The sequence below is a fragment of the Pristis pectinata genome, chromosome 1 (assembly GCF_009764475.1).
Source record: "Pristis pectinata isolate sPriPec2 chromosome 1, sPriPec2.1.pri, whole genome shotgun sequence".
NCBI classification, from domain to species: domain Eukaryota; kingdom Metazoa; phylum Chordata; class Chondrichthyes; order Rhinopristiformes; family Pristidae; genus Pristis; species Pristis pectinata.
This window is the reverse complement of record NC_067405.1, coordinates 99931710-99954111: the sequence shown is the minus strand read 5'-3', so window position 1 is coordinate 99954111 and position 22402 is coordinate 99931710. Positions and strand designations below refer to the sequence as shown.

Here is a 22402-nt window from a genome sequence, read left to right as displayed (position 1 = left end):
ACAAAATGTCAGTGCAGTCCCAGACTGGACACAATGGAAATCTCAGCAGTTTATGAAAAATTGCAGAATTCTTCCATTCATACATCAAGTGGATGGAGATTTTTGTTTTAGGGTAAATAACACCACTGAACTAGAGAGAGGGCAAAAATATTTGGAAAGGAGGGCATATGCAAATATAAGGAGGCAATCTTGCAATTAGAAATAGAGCCTGATCCTTTTGCAATATTGGCAGACTTACAAATGTTCTTGGGGCAACTGATGTCCCACTTAAGTAGATTTTCATTTTTTGTTCCAGAATCAGAAGTACATGTGGTAAAAACAGTAACAATGCAAAGTATCTGGAGCAAGACACACAAACTTCCCAAAACGTCGATGTGCTGTGCTGATGTAATCAAAAACTAAATTCTGTAACAGAGGGAAAAAAAATCACTATTCAGCTGAAGGAAATGCTAGAAAACATGCAAAACCAAATTGCCAACTCCATTCCATTGTCTACTTTTTAGACAGTTTCCTGGGGTTGAGGATGACTTGCTTTCACTCTGGTTTTGTAGGTTCCTAGGTAGATAATGACATCTATGTGGGAACAGCAGACTTTCCACAGATGAGGCAGGAGGGGCCTAATGGGATGGGTGAGTGGATAGTTTGTGAAGTGTTGTTGTCCTTTATCCACGGGGGTTTTGTCTGCTCCTAACACGTGGATTAGGTTCTCAATCCCATACTGGATGCTCCTATTATTCCATAATTGAGTGGCCATGAACTAAAAATTCCCTGGAGTCAGTGGGGATGTTGCATTTTTTCCCCTCAAGGAGGCTTTGAACAAATGCTTGAATCTTTTCCACTTAGTAATCACTTCTCATGACAAAACAGAATACAGTGTCTGCTTCAGGAGTTTGGTGGTTGAGCACGTGAATGACCTGGCCTAACCAATGGAGCCAACTAATGGCAAAAGAGAGGCTCAATGCTGAGGATGTCAGCCTGGAACAGGACACTTATCCCTCCATTGACACCAGCCTTAAAGAAGATTGGCTGTGCCGTAGGACCATTGATTAGGATCATGGCTTGTATGTCGTCATGAAGCAGGCATAACAAGGAGACAAGTTCTCATGGGGAGCCAAATTTAAGAAGAGTGGAGTCAAAGATTATACCAGCTCAAAAAAAAGACCATGTATAATGGCTGGTGCTGCTCCCTGCCTTTCCCTTGGAGATCACATCCACTGTGCCTCTAGATGGGCAGCATCTGCACTGTGATTTGGTAAGCAGCTCTTTAGCCTTTGGGAGGAGGAGTTTGAGGAGGGCACTGGCAATGGCTTTCCACGTTGCAAACAACTCTATAATTATCACAGCTAGTCTTGAAGATAGTCATGATTGTGGCATCTCTGAGATCCCCTAGTATACCGTCCTCATCCCAGACATAGACAATGAGATTGTGCATTCACGACTGAACTGCCAAATTTTAGATAAACTTCAGCAGAGGTACTGTCAGATCCCAAGCCTTTTTTTTTCCCCCATGTTTGAATATGGTCTTTTATATTTCTTGTCAATCAGGAATAGCTGCAAAACCAGGCCAAGCAGGTTTAGAGTCAGGGGACCTCACGTCAAAGACAGAGTCCCAGTTGATGTCTGACTGCCACTCTGCCCTAGCTGAGTTCACCTTGCATGTTTGGAATGTAGAGAGCCTTGACTGCGCTGAAGAACCCAAGCATGACATGACTGTCAGCAGGTTGCTGAACCTCCTGTGCTCTTTCCAAGCAACATTCTTTGGGTCACAGATTTTCTGCTGGACCCCTACCTTCAGGTGCCTGTAGAACCAGTTCTTTTCCTTTGAGAATGGTACAGCTTCCAATTCAGGAATACTTTCAATCTGTCGTTAATTAGCTCCTTGTTTGCTTCATCATCTTGGTAGAGCAGCCAAGAGTTCTTTCACAGATGTCAATTATGATGGGATTTCAGGGCAGCCAATCATGCTGTGGGTACTCTTTGACTGCCATTGGCTAAGAGTCAGTTTGTCAGTGAGGCTTTATCCAAGAAGAGCTAAATTTTGTGGGATCCTTGAGAACTTCAACATTGATCCTGCTGCAATCCTTCTGCTGATGCTGCTGTTTCAAGGCCAACAGATGGAGATAATTGAGCCAATGACATGCGAGTCAGTCCACACATGGGTGATGTGGACACCTTTGTGGTCAATTGCTCAGACAATCTAACTGGTTCCAATGCTTGAACTAGAGGTGTTGCCATGAGGTCTTGTGCTTGTCCCTCAGATGAAACAACGTGCTGGTTTTGCCATGATTGTGCTCCAAGCATTTGATCAGGAGAACAATCCTTTTGCAGTGCCTTTCCTATTCCTTCCTTGCTGATGTTTTGCCAGAAATGTGTTTTTTCCCCAGCTTGGCTCTGAGATCACCCAGGAGAATAAGTTTGTTTCCCTCTTGATCCTAATGTTCAAGTGCCAAACTTGATTTGGCGAAGCGAAAGTTGCCTGTGCATGGTTCAAGTAACAAGGGGCATAAAGACAGCTGGAGACCAAGCTCAGCTAGATGGGTATCAATTCTCACATTGTGGTTCAGATGCCAGCTCTAGCCACAGATATGACCCATGTTCTCAACCTTGGTTCCAGCTGCACATCTGGTCAACAAACCCACTCTAGTCAATCTATCTCAGTGCACTTTGTATTCTATTATTTTCTACTTTCTCATCCAGCCAGCCATGCCACGTGATAATTTATTCTCTGTTCACAAGGCAGTCTTACAAGTTTTAAGGACCAAATCCCTCATCTCTCCCAGGAACTTGCCGAATTCCATTTTGGATACCCTTGATGAATCTGCTTGCTTTGAAACATTTGAGACAGTAACTGGGATGAATTATCACTTTTACCACAAGCACAAAATAAACAAAATGGAAAGAAAACAAAAAGACAGCTGATCAGCTACAATCTGTAATTCCATTCAAGTGTCAGCAAAAGTTAATTAAAAATCAAATTTTGAACCATGGAACATCAAAGCTACAATGGCAATCAAATCAAAATCCATCCTTCATTTCTACATCTTTAACAGTGTCTAAAACCCCCTTCATGACTGTTGCACCAGATCTACCACATGTTGAATCAACAAAAAAGATTCAAATTACATGAAACCAGCAGTTCATATTTTTCCTCAGGACTTGAGTCTGTGCTGCTTCTCTGCAAGCACAATGCAGCTGGTCTCACTCCGCCACCATGTCCCTATTGCCCTGGTAGAACTGCTGCCCCACAGCTCCTATCACCTGGTTTCAATCCTGATCTCTGATGCAGTTTGTGTGGAATTTGGATGTTCTCCCTATGACCACATGACTATTGTATGGGTGCTCTGGTTTCCTCTCATATGCCAAATTGTGCAGGGTGGTAGTTTAATTGGTCACTGTAAGTTGCCCCAAGGGTACAGATGAGTGACAGAATCTGGAGGGAGTTGTGGGGAATGTGGGAAAATAAAATAGGATTAATGTGGATGGGTGCTTGGTGGTCAGCATAAACTTATTGGGCCAAAGGGCCTATTGCCATCCATACAACTCTATCTCACTGCAATCATTTCTTTTCCTTTAAGTACTTGTCTAGATCCCTTTTGAATGCCATGATTGAATCTCCCTCCAGCTGTCTTGCAATGCCTTCCAGGAGCAAACCACTTAGCAACTAAATCTGTATGAAAAGATTTTCCATATGTCACTTTTGCTTTAAATCTGTACCCTACGGTTTCCCAAAACTGGTCAGATTAAATTTCCTGTGCGTGCCAATGATCAAAAGGGAATTTTAAAAAAAATCCCAAAATCCAACCAATGAATATATATTTTTAGAAATCAAAATTCAGCAATTCTCAGTGACAAACACAACAGATCTTTAGAAAATACACATTGAAAGTAAAAACTTCAATTTAATAACAAACAATTAGAGACACATATTTTTAAATTTACAGCAATGAAAAATATCAATTGTAGATGCTAAAAAGATTTGCGTTCAAGCTCTAGGCAAGCTTTTGCAGCTTGTCAATTTCAAATATGTGGTTTGATCTCGAATTTCTGAGCCTCGGGATCAAAAGGTTAGAAGGTTGGAATAGAAAGAACCCATCCCACACTGCTTTTACAGATATAAGCAACATGTATGAGATAACGGCTGCACAGATAGTTTATATTTTTTAAAAAATAAATGCAACAACTTTTTTATTCAAAGGATTAAGCCATGTTTCTGTTTTAGAAAACTGTTAGAATACCATCCTTTAAAATTTAAGTGTAATAGACAATAATTTAAAGTCATGACTTACATTAAACTCCATGTAGTCAAATGATTGAAAATTTGCATAAGTTTCTTCGCCATCCAGAATAAATAGCTTAAGGTCCAAAGATTTTGGTCTGAAGTTTTCTGAAGTTCTTTCAACAGATGATCCATTTTCTGGAAAGTCAGTACATAACTGCAGTTAAAAAAGTCTTCTTTATAAAACAACTTGTAAAGATATTTAATGTAATCTACTGTAAACCAGAAACGTTGAATTTTTTTTTGCTTTATACATGCTTGTGAGATGTAGGTAATATTGGCAAAGCAGTATTAAGTATACAACCCTGGTTGTCCTGAAGACATATACAAGTCAGCCATGGAATATAAAACTGGATACATGCACAAACAAGATTGGGATGAGATGGTGAGTACCCTTTCCTGAAGGATGAAGGAACCAGTTGAGTATTTTAGATGATCCAGCATCTCTAAAAAAATATATATATATTTTGATATGAGCCAATAATTTATCAAATGCATTGAACTAAATTTCAGCATTTGTCATGATTGACTTTGAATTCAGCAATGCTTCCCCATATCATAACCACTTAGCTACAGTGATTCATGATTTTAATTAACTGACAAAATTATAGATATCAATTGTGATATATAGGTATTATTAATAGCTTGAATCTTTTTTCAGTGAACAATGATCATAAATTCTTCTTTTCCTCCTCATTATGGGTTTCCTGAACAACGAAAAAGCAGATTATTCAACCATGAAAGCTGTAAGATAAAGATTTCTAGTAGAGCAAACCTCACCATCTCTGGAACCACCACACTGAAAAGTGAGAATTACATGATCTCAAAGTGATCATGGTAACTCACAACAGATATCAGTACATATAAACCACCATTCAAACAACCAGCATTCAGCTCCGTACCTCTGATTCATGCCTTTTCAGCCTCAGTATGACAGGAAAGCTCATTTCTGCAGAAGTCAAACTCTATCAGTTAAAATTCCCAGTAGATTCATTATTTTTCACAAGGGCAACACTTGGTCTATGCAGACACATTTTGAAGGACAAAACTCTGCCAAATCTCATTATTATAGGTTGCAAACAACCATAAGGGATGCCCTTAATTGTGACTGAAGCCTCCCCAAAAGAAAAAGAACAGAAGTACCAATATATTAGGGTACCTGAAGAGGCACTGTTGTAAATTATGGACAGCTAGCCAGTCTGCACCAGAAGATAGGATGAAATGTCCCAAGCAGAGAACTGTGTTCACATCACACCACAGCAGCTGGGGAATTTTAATTCAAGTAATTAAATAAATCTGGAACTTAAAGAAAAACAACTAGCCTTAGTAAATAATAACCATGAAACCACTGGATTATCATACTAATATCCACTACTACCTTTCAGGGAAGGAACCCCTTGCCCAGTCTGATCTATATTTGACTCCAGGCTTATCAATCTGACTCTTAACTGACTCCTCAGTTCAACGACAATTAGGAATGGTCAATAAATTTCAGCACTGCCAATGTCCACAGCATGTAAATGAGTAAACTTGAAGAAAATAAAACTGGAAAATATTCATCAAACATACAATTCCTCAAAATAATGTGTTGCCTTAAATTCGGCTGCTATTTCTTCAAGGGGGAACACATCTTTGTGGTGTCTTGCAAGTGCATATTGTTTAATCAGGGGCCTCCAGGAACCTACTGCAACATCCTCATCTACTTGTGTTAGATCCTGCAGGCAATCCTCTTAGAAAGAAAACGTGGTGGTTAGTATGGCTGCCTCATTGAAAAATGAATGACAAAGATAACCCGAGAATGAATAAGAGTGAGAATTCTCTTCTTCTGTTAAGGATGGAGACATGACCAAAAATCTACAGGCCTAATTGTTAATAAAAATAAATGCAGCTGGTGAAGATAATAGAGGAAGTCCACCTCTGATGTTTGCAATGCAGATATCACATAATTTCAACTCAATTTTTTTAAGTATGATAGAAATTGATAATGCACCATGCTATTTAGAATTATTAGCACAGGAGTTAAATGTGAGTAATTATAGCAATCTAAGATAAAACAAGCAATTAGAGGATACAAATACATTCTCGTTAATATTTTTAGGAAACCCAAATATTTACACCCTATATGAGAGGATAACAAGTACTATCTCAATAATTTTTAAAAATAGTACACCACTCTGGAAGCTATGAATCAATCAGCTTCATAGTTGTAACAAGGAATCTGCTACTTTTTTTTTAATAGTTTCATACAAAAAGAAAGACTGGTAACTGAGTCATAGATTTGGCAGCAGATGATATTAATCTGATTGAAATTTTGCAGGATGCTAGTCAATGAAGATAATTTAATTGAATGTTTATGCACAATAAAATAGATCAAAAAATGAAAGAACTCTGCCCTCCAAAAACAAATAAAAACAATGACTACTGCTTTATAAACATATATCAGCATTTCCATAATTCTCATATAGAAGCCAGGTAAAATTTCATCTCCAGTTTCAAACGATAACTTTTCTGTTATCGTTTGAGTGGGCTAACACAAAGTATTCCATCAACATCTAGTTCACTGACTTTTCTCCCGAAGGCTCTCGAATTTTTACCAAAATGATTTCACTGCATCATATCTCTGGTTAAAATATCTCATTTTGCTTTTGCTCGACAGGAGAATGACAATAAAAATGTCCTTAGTTTAATGGCAATACCAAAAGTACAAACCAAACTGCTTCTCTCTCCAGAAAAATGGGTACTGTGTAGAACTGTTCCTAAATAATACCACAGATCCCTCCATGGGTCCCAATCATTTGTTGCAATCAAAATAATAATGATAGAGATCAGTCACTAACAAAAAATATTCAAAAGGAAAATTTCTTAGGGGTGAAGGGGAGAAGATTACCTGCCACAGGAATAATGACAAGAACACAGTGTCAACACTGAAAAAAAAACAACACATCTTGGCATTCCACTGATCGTTGTATGAAGTGATGGCAGAAAATGAAGAACCCCATTGGAAATTCTGAAATCAGACATTGTTGGCCTTTATCGCTCTCAGAAATTTGGAACAGAAAGGGTTTTAAATCAGTTGGATTTATATTTTAAGTAACATGTGTTCATACAAGTTTGGAACTCGCTTCACAACCGTGTGTTGCAGCCATTGTAATTAGGTTTTCCTTTGTACTACTTCAATGCACTGTGTAATGAATTGATCTGTATGAACAGTATGCGAGACAAGCTTTTCACTGTACCTCGGTACATGTGACAATAATAAACCAATAAACTTTACAAAAAAGTCACTGGCACGTTTGTAAAATATTGTAGCTCACCGACTTCAAGCTGCAGCAATAGTTTGTATTTAATTTATAAACACCAAGTTTGCAACACCATGTTTTTTTGGGGAGGGAAGGGGGTGCAGTTGTTGTGTATGGGGCAAGGGGATGAAGGGTGGCAACTGGCCAATTTTACTGACTGACCTAATGATTGGCATTCAGGGCATCAGCCCTCCTATTTCCTAACTGCACAAGGAGAGCAGTTCAGACACGTGAAGGTTCGGTCTAGAAAAAAAAGTCTTTCATCTTTCACCTAGAACCCAAGGAGGCACATGGTCTGGGGTGACGTGCAACAAAAAGCCTGGGAGGCTGAGGTATTCCCTGCAAAATACAATGTTTACAGGCCTAGTTTTGTGCACAAAATGATGGAATGTATTTGAATCCACAAACTCCTAAAGCAGAAGCAGGATGTCAAATGAAATTTGTCACACAGTCATCCAAAATTCTATTATTCATTGCATTCCATTATTTGGACATTGACTATTGCCTTTGACAGATCCAACAGCCATCAATATGGGATCATTTTCTTCCTTAAAACTGTTGTCTTTATAATTCATATTTCATCTTATCGGAAAATCTTTGTACCTTTTATAATTTCCATGACAAATTGTGGGCAACTGCCCTCACTATAGAAGAACACAGAAAGAAAAGAGGAGAATTTGGATTTGTACAAGGAATATTTTCAATTGAAACGTGTGTATATATTTTCTATTTGATGCAAATTTAAAATATACATTTTGATATTTTTGGTTAGAATGGTTTAATACAACCTAAATGCACTGACAGAATCATTACAAAAAGCAAGCCAATGCTGCCCTCTGCAGAGAGATCATGTCAAATAACACAGATACCATACATTAGGAAACCTTTAATGCCAGATTAATCGACAATAAATTTCAGAACTGTTCAGAGTGAATGAAATAAACTTTGAATTAGTTAAAATGTATGAGAGGAAAAAGCAAAAAAAAAATCACTGCTAATGTGGAGGATCTAATTTGCAATATTAATGGATCATCTCTGAATATCAAATGACACGTTATCTAACACTGTATATTTTGTCCATTTTTCCCCCTCCCCCTTAACAAATCAGAGCTTGTGTTGTTGGTTTTCTTTTATGGAGAGAAGAAATATAGATGACTTTAATTAAATAGAATGAATCAATAATCATTCTGACTGGTGCTACAGCGATGATTGTACCCAAGCTATTTTTAATCCAGAGCTCCAACTGGATGAAGAAACATCCCTCTGGGAATAATATAAAACTGACACAACTCATGTAGTAGTATATAATTGAAAAGTTACTTAGTTAATGGCATGGGTTTTCTTGTGACAAATTTATAAATTATCAGGGACTGCAAACAAAATTAGAGGCATTTTGATAAACACAATGAATAATCAATCACGTCTGTGGTTAGAGTTTGGTAATAGGATGGAGAACTTGAATTTCACGTAAAGATTTTTGAATTGAAAACTTCCATTTCAAAATGCCTAGCCTCAAAAGTAAGCATTTATCTGACAATATTATGTGTTTCAATAATCCCAAGAGAGCATCTCCCATTTATTGGTGTCATATTCTCCATTTCCCAGTCAGTGACCAATAGCCCAAGAAAAAAAAGACAATAATGGCTGAAGTGGGGATAATTTTATGCTCTGGATTCACATTCAGTAAGAATTGAAATATCAATTTTGTTTTACATAAGAGTCTTCAAGTCAAGTCAAGTTCAAGGAGATTCGACTTGCAACTAACAGATTAGTGACTTTTAGACCCTCCAGCCAAATTCAGACTGCAGAAATGAATGCATCTATTTTGTTACTGCAAAATCAAAAAAGTGCAGAAGCTGGAAGTCTGAAATAAAAGCAGCAAATGTAAGAAACACTTACCAGGGCAGGCACCATATGTGAAAAGTGGAAATAGAGTCCATATTTCAAGTCAAATACATGGATCAAGGGTCTTCAACCTGAAACATTAACTCAGTTTCTCTCTCCAAAAATGCTGCCTGACCTGGTAAGTGTTTCTAGCATTTTCTATTTTTTTAAAAACTATTTTTACCTTTTTATTTTCAATTATTGAAAACACATGCTTAAACGATTGAGATTTCCAACACCCTTGGTGTTTGGGTGCAACAGAAATGATGTTCCTGCACCATTTCAAGAAGGTATTTGTGAGAAAGGTCAATTATCTTTGACTCATGGAACATAGGCCTTCTATACCAATCTATTTTTGCTTCATGGGTGAACTTGGACCAAATGCCACTAAAGGATGCTTGCATGCACAGATTATGTTTTGTCTTTAATCTATTCAAAATCGAATCAGGGTTTAAGTTCTGCAGCACTTGTTGAATGAGCATCCAGGAAATTCATGAAGTCCATTCATTTACTTATTTAAAAAAAGGAACTTTTCTGCAGAAGGAATTTTGTGCTCCCCATCTCTGCACATCATGAAATTAATATTGTTTACATTCAGTATTATGTTCAAATTCACACTCTTTATTTTGCTTATCCAGTTTGCAAAAATTCAAAATTAATATGAATTTTTTTCTGTCATCTTTAACTACCACTTTCCTACACTGACAAATCTTTCACTTCCTGCATTGTAAAATAGTAAAACACTGTAACAAGAATATTTCATACTTAAAATGGGAATTGCTGTAAGAACACAAAAGTACAAGAAATAGGACCAGGTATAGCTCATTTGGCCCAGTGAGCTTGCTCCACTGTTCAATAAGATCATAACTGATCTTCCACCCCAACATGTAGCTCAGAGCTGCTGCTTCACAGCTCCATCAATCCATGTTCCACTTTGACCTCTTGGTGTTGTTTGTGCAGAGTTTCCTTCAGATACTCCAGTCTCCTCCCACATCCCAAAGACATGCAATTTGACAGGTTAATTTGTCGCTGTAAATTCTCCCCTAGTGTGCAAGTGAGGGATAGAATCTTGCAGCAGCTGAGGAAAATGTGGAGAGAATAAAATGGAATTAAAGTATGTGGATATTTGATGATTGGCATGGACTTGGTGGACCCAAGTGCCAGTTTCCATGCTGTATGACTCTATGACTTCCCCTACCTTCTCCCCATATACTTCAATTCCTTTAAATGCCAGAAATCCATCAATCTCAATTTTAACGCAAAGACTGAACCCGTCCAGCTCTCTAGGTTAGAGAATTCCAAAGGTTCACCATTCTCTGAATGAAGAAGTGTTTCTTCATGGCCTCTTATTTCAAAACTGTAATCTGGAGTTCTTAACTCTTCTTCTCCCATCTACCTCTTGAGCCCTCAAAGAATTTTTAATGTTTCAATAAAGTCACCTCTCATTTTTCTAAATTCTGGAGAATACAGACCTAGCCCTGTTCATTTACTCTTTTTTTTTTTGAGTTCTTCCTAATTTATTACGCTTACTGGTTTACATTTGTTGCCAAGACATTATTTCTCTCCCGTTATAAGTTATGAAGGTAACTGAGTGTTTACTGTTCCTGTGCAAATTTACATCCAGGTCATTAGTTTAATTACTTAACTAAACAACTCAGTTCTTTCAAAAGCCATAAGATACTTTATATGTAAGTTGTTAACCCAAATAAAGTTTAAAGAAAAAGTATTTTAAATCTTCAGATTTGGTTTTTACAAAATAGAGCATTCTCAAGCCTCAAGGGCTTAGATCAGTCACTTGAAAAAAATATTTAAGAGAAAATTTTTATTTCCAACACATGAAAATTCACCAGAATTGAAAATGATACCATCATCTGGAATAGGTTAAATTTATACCTGCTGGATTCTACATGGAAATGCTGATAGTTCTGTGCATTACTTCCACCAGCAAGTTTGAGACTTTCAAACACAGAAGTCCTCCACAGCTGTTAATTGGCCATTCACCAACTGTGCTCCAACACTGAACTCCTTTTTATTTGTTCAAGTGAATGTTGTGAAGTCCAATGAGAAAACGCAATGTTACAGGAACACATCACTACTTACGAAGGCAAATCTGCTCAAATGATCTATGCCAAGTTAATCTGGCTCATTACTTTCAATGGAGGAAAAGCAATTTCAAGGGTTGTGAGCAATTAAGTGCTTTCAAATTTTTTAAATTATTTTAGAGTTTCTTTAAAATGTTTTTAAGTACTTGAGTTTGTTTAAGAGTTTTGATTTCAAAGAAATTAAAAATCATTTAAAAGTCACCTGATTAAATTTCAATTATTTAGGATTTCTTTTATATTGCCAGAAAAGTATCAATGTTTTCACAACTGGATTGACCACAGACATAAATTAGCCAACTTTCAAAGTTTTTCATCGACTTTGTGGCCAGGCTTGCTTAATCCTTGTGTGTTTTCTCCAGCTGACAAGTTTCTGTGAAGCGAAGGCCATAGCCCCTGTAGCACAGGCCACAATTAGGCCTTCTGCTGGCAAATTCTATCTGCTCAGGTTGATTGGGGATCTGTTTGGCTGGGTGAGAGGGGAAGCAGGAAGGGAGGGGTTTGGTGCAGCGATGCAAACTGGGAGAGTGGTTCTTTGGAACTTGAAAAAGCATTTTAAGGAGACTCAGCTTGATAAGATTCCATCATTTCCAGCAGAAAATGCTGAAGTACACCACAGATTAGGTAGCCTCTGTGGAGAGAAAATTAGTTCACTATAGAAAATTAGTAGATCTGGCTATACCTGTGGTGAGAGGTCAACGACCTTTCATCAGAAACATTAACCCTATTTCTCTCACCACAGGTGTAACCTGATCTACTGAGTATTTCCATCAGTTTCTGTTTCTATTTCAAATTTTCAGCAATCTGCAGTTTTTGTTGCTTGAGCCTTCCTTTTCTACTGACGTTGGTCCATTACTTATATTTCCAAATGAAGTTCTCAAACCTATCACATGCATTTTATCTCATAGACAATGAATGTAATTTGATGAATTAAGTTTTTACTTAATATCATTTTCAGTTTCAGTTTCCCTGCACAAATGTTCTCCAGCTCACTTTTCTTGTTCAATTTTCATGTTAAAACTTGAAAAATAATTGTATTCATATGTGAACCATGCAACCTACAAATGACGGGAAGTATGCTTCATGATTAGTTTCCGGAAATGATAAGTATTGTAATAGAAAATGGAAATCACATTGCATTTTATTTATCACTTTAGTTCCCTAAAGTCAAACAATTCTAACATACTTCAGTGCTGTGGAAATTCTCGAGAAAAAAAAAATCACATAACAGACAGGGTTTAAATGAGATGTTTCAGCTAATAACTTAATAACTATTTAACCATTGCCAAATATATAGATGCTTCAGCATAACCCCTCAGTTCACACTAAGGATGGCAGAGGAAAGGGCCATGAATTTAATTTCTGGGAAATAATCAATATATTTCATTTCAAAGTGGTCTCAAGATCTAGTCTCAGGTAGCCTTCTCTGCCAGCATAAATGTTATTTTGAGTGACTGTTGATCTCTTTTGAGTTTCTCCAGGGTACTCTCTGATGGTTGCAAATGTTTTAAAATACTGGTTGCTCTTAAATACTGATCCATTTTGTCATGCTGTTTTATCAGTAACCTATATGTTTTCAAATGATATTCTGGATCAGGCTATTTCTCATTTCATTTTTCTCTCTATTGCTTCCTTACTCTTTTTCAATGCCCAGACACCCTATTATGTTTGGTATGTTAAAACTTTACAAGATTAAATGATGGCTGATAAATAAAAATGTAAATTTTGCTCCCTGTACAAAATACTTCTAAAAAAAATACGAGGTCTAACCAAAAACATTTCAACCATTTGCATGTTCTCCTTGTGACCTTGTGGATTTCTACTGGTTTCCTCCCACATTTCAAAGATGTGCTTGTTGTTAGGTAAACTGGCTACAGTAAATTGCCCCTAGTGCAGGTGGGTGACAGAACAAAAATAGGGAGTGGGGTGGTGTTTATAACATGCGTGAAAGAATAGGTTATAGAGAAACAAGTGGGGGAATGGGGTTGCTGGGATTGCTTAGAGCTGGCATACATTTGATGGACCAACTGGCCTCCTTCTCAGTCATAAGAAAATGTGAAATATGAAAATATTTAACATAATTCTTCATATACATGATGACCCCTATGCAATTCATTAAAAAAACTCATTGATCAGGATTTTACCACAGTTGATGAAACACCAGCATAAAAAGTAGCAAAAATTCATAAAATTATAATTGCACTAAAATAAATTAATAGCAAGTAACCTAGAGGATAACTTTTTGCACCTTCATCAAATGCAAACTAGACAATATGTAATCAGCATGAGGTACTAATTCAACTTTTCTCTTTTATCCTAATTTAGTTCACTTGAATGCCCAACACTAAATCATGATGTTGAATAGTTCCCTTTCAAGGCACTTCACGCTGTGAAGTTTTACCAATTAAAATTTATATAAAACAGTACTTTAAAAGACAAAGAATGAAAAAGCACAATGAAAAGGTATCATCAGTAGAAATGTTGACAATCACTGGTGTTATACTAACTAATGTCTCAGCGCAACCATAAATTGAATTACAGACATCTCCAGTTTTCTCCAATCTAGAATGAAGGAGAGCTTTGTTTTCATATGTGACGTTTACCCAGTGCAAATATTTATGAGATGCAAAGACATATCACAAGACATTCATCCCTCAGAATCATGTGCATTCAATAATACCAACACTTCCAGCAGATGTTATAATATCCTTAACTCAAATTTCAGGGTAAAGTAGCTAGAAAATAACAAGATGCATGGATCAAAAATCCTCCAGGCTGATAGTTGATCTTCCCCTTTGATTTCTCAATTGCATTCAGGGTCAGAATATAATTTTTTTAATTACAATGCCAATATGGGCATATTTTCAAGTACCACACAGTGTAGAGTTTTGCAAATCAGGTATCTGTGCAAATCGGTGATTTGCTGACTTTAATCTTCACTTAACTGCACAAAAATAGATGTGGTCCCATAAAATGATATTTACAAACCAAATTAAAAATACTTTAACCAACCTTGCTTCTCACAGTCTTGTTGCTGCAAATTTTCATTTATGGTCTTGAGCTTTGATTGCAATACACTTCCTTCTTTCAAATTATCTTTCACTTCTATTCCTTTTGATGTGGTACAGCTATAACTGGATGCACATAGATTTAAGCAGTCCTCACTTATAGTGTTATGCCCAGTTTCCAATGCAGGTAGTGGAAGGATCCTGTGATGAAGTCGAGGGCTAGGCAATCCTGAAGTCAAAGGTGATGGAAGAGGAGACACATTATGTTGTGCATTGTTACTGGGACAAGAATTGTTGAAAATATTACTAACAGTAGTTAGTAAAGTTAAGGAATCACCTTTGTTGCTTCCATTAAGATGATCACCCATGGAAATTTCTTCACCAGTTTCAAGTGGCTTTAGAAACATTTCTTCTTTAATTTCTAGTGTGTCTTCCCTTGGTAATTTCCTATTGTCACAAGTCAGTGTAGTTCCATTTGTATGTGCCTTGCTCTTTAACACCCTGTGCCATTCACCTGTTTCATGAAATTGTTCACTCTCAACAACATTCATCAGATTCTTGTTGACATAGCCACAGCCCTGTGAATTTGCAATGCTTGGTATTTTTTCTTCCAAAGATTCAAAGTCATTTTTAAAATTATCTGTATTTCGTTTACTAAAAGTATGATCACATTCTAAGGCAGTCATTGGTGTGGAGTCAACATTACACCTGTTGACAATTTCATTCTGCAGTCCAGTTATCACTGGAGAAATGTCTTGTTCCTCAGTACAATATTTGTTTATATTCTTTGCAGATGGACGGCAATTTTTGATTCCATCTGCCCTTGAAATAGTTGAAACATCTTTTTGCACAACCACATCTGTAGCCTGCACTTTGGCAAGCACACTGGCTACAGTGTTATTGTTTGTTAATCCATCACCAGAATGATAAACCCTGTACTCCAAAGGTAAGTTCCTGGCCTTGTCAGGCAAATCCTCAGTCTTCTTTACTTGTAAGAAATTTTGCTGTTGCAGGAATTGGATGCTGTCTTGTAGGTCACCCAATAAGCTACTGCTGCCAGTAACCAGATCTTCAGTATTAAATTCACTGTCATACTCTGACAAAAAGGTGCAGCCATCAGCTTCTAACCCACATGTTGTTGCATCATCCTGAAAATCCAAGTTGTCTCTGTGTATCTCAGACTTGGGTGTTTTTGGTTCCAACAGCAAGTCAATATTGACCTGGGTTGACTGAAGACTTTTGCTTTTACTGTAATTAACTGAATTAGAATTGCTTACAGTGTCTTTTATCTGATTTCTCTTACCACTTATTATAATAGGTTCTGATCCTGAAATAGATTTCTTTTTCACATTTTTGTGTGAAGGCTCCTCAATACTTTCTCTTCTTTTGCCAAGCTTCTTCAGCTTTTTGTTTTTAGTATCAGATTTCTTACGGTCAGAAGTCATTGACACCAAATGCTTCACATCAAATGCACCGCCGTCTTCTTCCTGTTCACCAGGCTTATTATCAGTCTCTTGAATATCCTGAAGTTTCCCATCTTGATTCCCCATGTTCAAAATCAGATGATAAGCTGGCTTTATCATAAACACATCAGCAAGTATAGATTGCTTGTCAGCAGCACGTAGAGGCACAACAGTGTTAAAGTCCGTTGTCTCAGTTTGCTTCTGAATGTACGTAGTGTTGTCACAGTACAAGCCTCTCTGTTTTCCAGCCCCTGATCCCTCCTTCGTTTGATTGCATTCTGTAAAACATTTCATAGAGCCATCTAGCAACATACTGCATTTCCGCATAATCCATCTAGCTTCTCCCCCAGGACAGTAGTAACTGATGAAGCACAGTTCTTTGATAGGCTTGTGTAACTGTTGAGTAGTATGTGTATCTTCCATTATGTGCAACGTTCCATCAAATTATTTACTTCATTTAAGTAATACCAGTCTGAAAAGCTCAATTCAAACAAATCATGTGATTGTTACACGCCACTGAAGACTTAAATTTTATCTTCACTGTGTCATAGTCCTGCAGAAAAAGAATTTTATGAAATTATTTTACTGGAGTATCACCATCATCCATAAACATTAACAAAATCTTTTGTTTTTAGGGTTTGAATAATCAACTATCTTAAATTTCCGCGTGCAACAACCTGATCTGCATTTTTAATGTTGGCTTGAGTCAGGTGTCCTTACCACTTACAATTTAAAATTCCAGTAATCCAGATCAGTAGCAAATACCTCACTTGACCTTAGTCAGAAATAAGGAGGTACAATTAAACAAGTCTCCTGTCTGATTCAGGAATGTAGATAGACAAAAAAAATTAATTGCAATCAAAAGCTATACAAACTCTGATTGCTTGTTGTTTGGTTACACTTATCAGTTCTCATTCTATAGTTTAAATGAGGTTAACTGAAGTAAAATTATACAAGTTAGATAAAACTGATCCACAAATATCAAAGTGTAGCAGGATATTGGAAATACAGAGTTGTAACTGGGCTTCTAAAGAACAAGCTGCTCTTTGAATACTCAAAGAGGGAATCATGGTAAGATTTTTTTTACACCAATGCACTGTTGGATTGCAATATTATGTCGAGTGAAGGGTGTTCGTGAATGCTCAGTTATGTTAAGGATGTTAAATTAACACTTCCCAAATAAATCTAAATTGATTCAACTTGGAATCAGAATTTAGTTTGAAATTTAATCCCATTTTTGAAATAAGCATTGAACTAATAGGCAATTTTTAAATTGTGCAATGAAAAGCAAGGAGCTCAACATTGGTGAAAAACATTCATGAATGGAGTTTATAATAGAAGCCAGTTTAATTTGGATAAAGCAATTAAATTGGATTATTTTCTAAATGTTTTCTATTTTTGATTAATTAGGCAATTTAATTTTTTAAGCTGTTGTTAAACAGTTATTAATTTGTTTGAAAGAAAAGGAATGAAGAGCAAGATTAAAAAAAGCAAAAGAGGAATTACAAATGACTTTTACTTGAAGTTTTGTAGAGAGACAGAGGGCTGGGGGTTCGGATGGGGGAGGCTGGTGGGGGTTGTTGGTGTACAAATCAATGCTCAGTTAAGCAGAGTTCAACAAAAGGGTTTAAACAGAGCAGAAGGATTAGCCATAGGATTTGAAATGAAGGAATAAAATATTAAAAGAACTTGACAGATGAAGTAGACCCAAAGGAAATTTAATGAAACAATAAATAAAATGGAACCCATTCAGCATACCTTGGCACTAATTAGGTTACAGTGGGATAGTTAGGCATCAACATTTATCATGAAGGGATGAGCACTTACCTGCACTTATTTAAGGAAATACAATGAATTACTATATTTGAGGAATTCACTGATGTGATTTAATTGCACCCATGAAAAATAAAGATTTCAAAAGTTTCTCAGGGTAATCTTAACTGCCTTCACAATGAATAAAATTTATATTTTTTGAAAGATATTAAAATGCATGATGTTGATAATCTACAAAAAACACATATTTTGAATAAGAAACTTTCCTCTCTGGACTTTATATAGTGGCAATGACAATTACTTAAAAAGAGGGAGGCAAATGCTTAAGAATTAGTACTGTGCTACTCTTTCTAAACATCTTCTTTCTGTTCCTTAGCATTATCATACAGTCTCCAACTATAAATTAGTGGCAACTATCCCACAACCCCCAACCCTCCTTTGCTCTCTCTCCCCCTCTCTATACAACACCTCTTAACCTCTCCACAACTTACGTAATGTTACACTGCCGCTATCTTTTGGTGAGTGACAGCTGAACCCTAACCAAATAATTGGAAGACTGAAACCACTGATTTTGGTTTCATTGATGAATTCTGCACTTTAACACCAACTACAAACCCTTCCTAGCCAAGGTCTCTGATGGTTCACAGCCTTGGTGCCTTGTCCACGTATAAACAAGAACTTCAGATCCCATATCCCCTCATTCAAAGATAACCTTGTTACCATTTCTGCACCTGCCTGTTCACTTCAGACGATCTGCACTGAAACACTCACGTGTGTTGTCGCATCTCCTGTCACAATTATTCAACTCTTCCAATAATGTAATTTCACCCAAAACTATGCAACTTGTGCCTTGTCTCGAGACATGCCCTTCTCCCCATCTGTCCTGGTTTTCCTGACCTACATTTGTACTTAGTTCCGGAAAGCCACTTAACTTAAAGTTCACATCCTTGAGTTTACATTTTCTCCTAGGACCCTCCCTATCCCGCCAATATTTTCCAGCTCGACAACCCTCAAGAGCCACCTTTTCTCATGTGTCCTCAACCTATTACCTTCTCCCTTCATTCTGCAATTAACAGTTATTCTCACACTCAGAATTCCTGCCCTACTCCCTGCATATACTTTTTCTCCTTTAAATAATTTATCTTAAATGCACCTCTTGGACTAAACTTTTATTCATCCCATTTAATTTCTCTATCTTTTATCAATCTCTGTGGAAACATCACAACCTTTCTTAAAAACAGTTTTAAAATTCAGGCCAGATGTTTTTGTTAAAATTGTTGGAGGAAGGGTTCTTGGACATTAGAAGTTTCCTGTGTGCGCATCTGTGTTTTTGTGATGTGATTGTGACCCCTGTTCTAGACACCCCAGGCAGGGGAAACATCAATCCTTTATCTACCCTGTGAAGCCCTGTATAAATGTTGTACATTTCACTGAAATCACCATTCATTCTTCTAAACTCTCCAATGTATAGGTCCAATCTGCTAAATCTTTTCTCATACAACAAACTCATGGGCTCAGGAGTCAACCAGGTGAATGTTCACTGCTATAGCATACACATCTTTCTTTCAATAGGGACATCAGATTGTATACAATATTCTAGATGTACACTCATTAAGACTTTATATAATTGAAGCAAGACATCCCCATTCTTGTAGTGAAGGCCAACATTCCATTTGCTTTCCTAGAGCTTGCTTCAACTGCATATTAACTCTCAATGATGGGTGTACAAAAACACCATGGATCCTTTGAATAATAAAATCATTCAAATTCTCAAAAAATCTTTCTAGTTTTTCTAGCACAGTGGATGACATTACATTTTTCCATATTCCATCTGCATGTACATTTATACATCCCACACTTGTTCATTTATACCATCTATATACCCCCCTGATGTCTCTCTGCATTCCATTTATAGTTGATACACAACCCCATCTAGCTCTGATTCATCAGAACATTGGCACAAAATGACACAGAATTCTGTGTTCTGCTTTGACCGATTTATTTCAGGTTTGATATTTATCCAAGATTACAGTTTCTGAATGCCTCAGAAAATGAATCAGGAATCACAAGACAGCACAAAACAAATAAATGTTTGTTGTGATTTAGTTTCTATTGGTCAACTTGAACCATAATTCTAAATGTGGAATGACTACCTATTGCTAAAGACAAAACTCACTGAAAACAGAGATAAAGCACATTATTAAAAAAAAACTAACACCCCCATCTCTTGAGTTTGAAAGCAGTGGGTTCAAATCAGGGTCCAAATTATATAATCCAGACTAATACTCCAACACTATTTTTTGCAACACACCACTGATAAACATGATACATTTCAGAAGAGATGTGAAACCAAAGGCCTGACTGGCTTCTATGGAGGAAAACATCCTCCTTTTCTAAACGCAGCATGAAAAAAAAGCCAGGAGATTTGATCATTTATTTCAATGCTGTGTGTGGACAAACTGCAAATGCAAATTCACTTCTAAGCTTCTTACGTAACAACAATTCTTCATTGAGTGAAAATATTTTGGGGAGGTCTCTAAGTCAAGTAAGCTGCTGTCTAAATCTAAATGCATCTTTCTGTAACCACCCAGCAAATCGCATTAGAGTAAATGTGCATTACAATTAGATTGCAAATTAAAATGTACAAGTTAGGCTCTGTTGCAATATAAAAAACTTTGCAATCTGACCCCTACATCCAAATAACTATAATGCCAATTCTGCGAGACTGAGAACTTTGTTTTAATAAAATCTGCCACTTGCATTATATGTTGCAAGCAGAAGTCATATTACTGCTTTTAAAAACATAAAACTTCCAAATTTTGTTGCCCAAGTAATACTATCCAAGAGACATGCTGGATTAATCATGCCCAAATTCACCTGCAGCTTGCAACAAACAAGTTATCCCATGAATAGTAAACTAAAAAGTTTTGAGCTTGGAATGTACACCACTCCTTCGTTAAGTTTGCAGATACAGTACAACCTGTTTAACCTCCATTTGACTTTTCTGAAGTTGCTACTTTTACACATTAATTGTCCACTAAACAAGACACAGAAATACACATCTGGTTATTATCAGTATAACTTTCCTTCTCAAAAAATTATACCTGTTGCTGACTAACAATCAAACTCCCTTACCCAAAAAGTAAATTAATTTAAAAAGTGAGGAATTTAATCCTTCAGATAGTGAAATGTTTTACAACATTTTAAAATTATTACATTTTACTTGTTTTTCTCTTACTTCTCTTGTTTCTTAATTTAATTTTTCTTTTATTTTCATTTCACTTTCATAGAGTTCACCCACTAACACATCCTCCTTATTCCAATGCGTTTGTTTTCCAAAATTCCCCTGCTCCGATCATTTAAATTACTAATGCCCAGTTGCCCTCATTGTGCCATTATCAACTCACAGTTCTAAAAACATATATAGACAAAAAAATGTAAAACTAAATGCGCATTTGTAAATTAAGCAAACCACCAGCCTACATGAAGTCTCACTCCAGCAATTCTGGCCCATCAGGTCCCAAAGTGTTAGAAAAGTCAAAATAGCTACCAAGTACATTTATTATCTGTGAACAATTCCACTTTAAGCACTTTCCATTCCACCCCCCCCCATTAAATAGGACCCCAAAAATCAATAATATGGAATCAATTTTAGGCAATCAATAATGAAACCTGCTACAAAGGTATCAAGAACAATTTTGCAATTCTTGAAGGAGATTTGTTTTACTTAATAAGCCTCGGAAAAGTATAGCCAGAAAAATAAAAAAAAGTTTACCATATTCCAAAAAAAACTGGTACCACATCCAAAAACTCATACTTCATGGACAATCAATTGTCAGATTTTCGACCTGAATCACATATTTAATCAACTATTTTTAAAGTCAGGTGCAATTTAATATTATTAGAAACATTTTTGTTAAACTGTGACAACGAACACGTTAAAAAAATTCCCAGAATATGTTCTGATTGCTTAATAAATGTTTCCATCTATTAATCAAATGTTTATTTGTTCTGTTGCGTCAAATACATGAAAGGGTTAATCTAGATATTCCAAAGCTATATTGTAGGAAAATTGAATTTCATTCATTTGATGTTATTGGTTACATAAAACGTCTATTTATTATATGTTTAAAACACTTTTTCCGTAACAAGCTATAATTGATAATCCACTTACCTGGTGTATGATGGACGAGATGTGATTATCCGCAGAGGTTTACTTTGGCTGGCCCTAGATGTTGTTGCCTCGTCAACCGCAGTTCTCCCCCTTGCAATCGGTTCTGTAGCAGCAGCAGCTGCGCTGGGAACCTGGTGAGTGATTGACGGGACATACAGCCACACAAACATGACTTCGCACTTGCATCGGACCTATCACGTTAGCAATTGGGATTGAGACTCGGCGGAACGATCCTTGGCAAGTAGTCAGGGCGCGTGAGTTAATCTCACTTGGTTATTTATAGACGTGGGAGTTGAACCGAAGAAAAACATTGTAATCCGACAAAATACACCTTTGCGAAGTAGTTTCCTCAACACATCTGTGAGTGTAGTTTCCTACAGCTGTAGTGTCCAAGTAGACTTGATTAGGGGTTCTTCAAAAATGTTG

General features: G+C 36.7%; 1 protein-coding gene across 1 annotated transcript in view; it reads right to left on the bottom strand.

Annotated features, from left to right (window-relative positions):
- Positions 1–22032, bottom strand: part of fmn1 (formin 1) — a 304321-nt gene extending 282289 nt beyond the window's left edge. Inside the window, exons 1-3 of the mRNA XM_052015214.1 lie at positions 21977–22032; positions 14571–16582; positions 4287–4414 (exon numbers count right to left, since the gene is read on the bottom strand). Coding sequence (XP_051871174.1) covers positions 4287–4414; positions 14571–16452 — 2010 coding nt within the window. The 5' untranslated portion in view covers positions 16453–16582; positions 21977–22032. The remainder of the gene's footprint in view (positions 1–4286; positions 4415–14570; positions 16583–21976) is intronic.
- Positions 22033–22402: the final 370 nt, after the last annotated feature.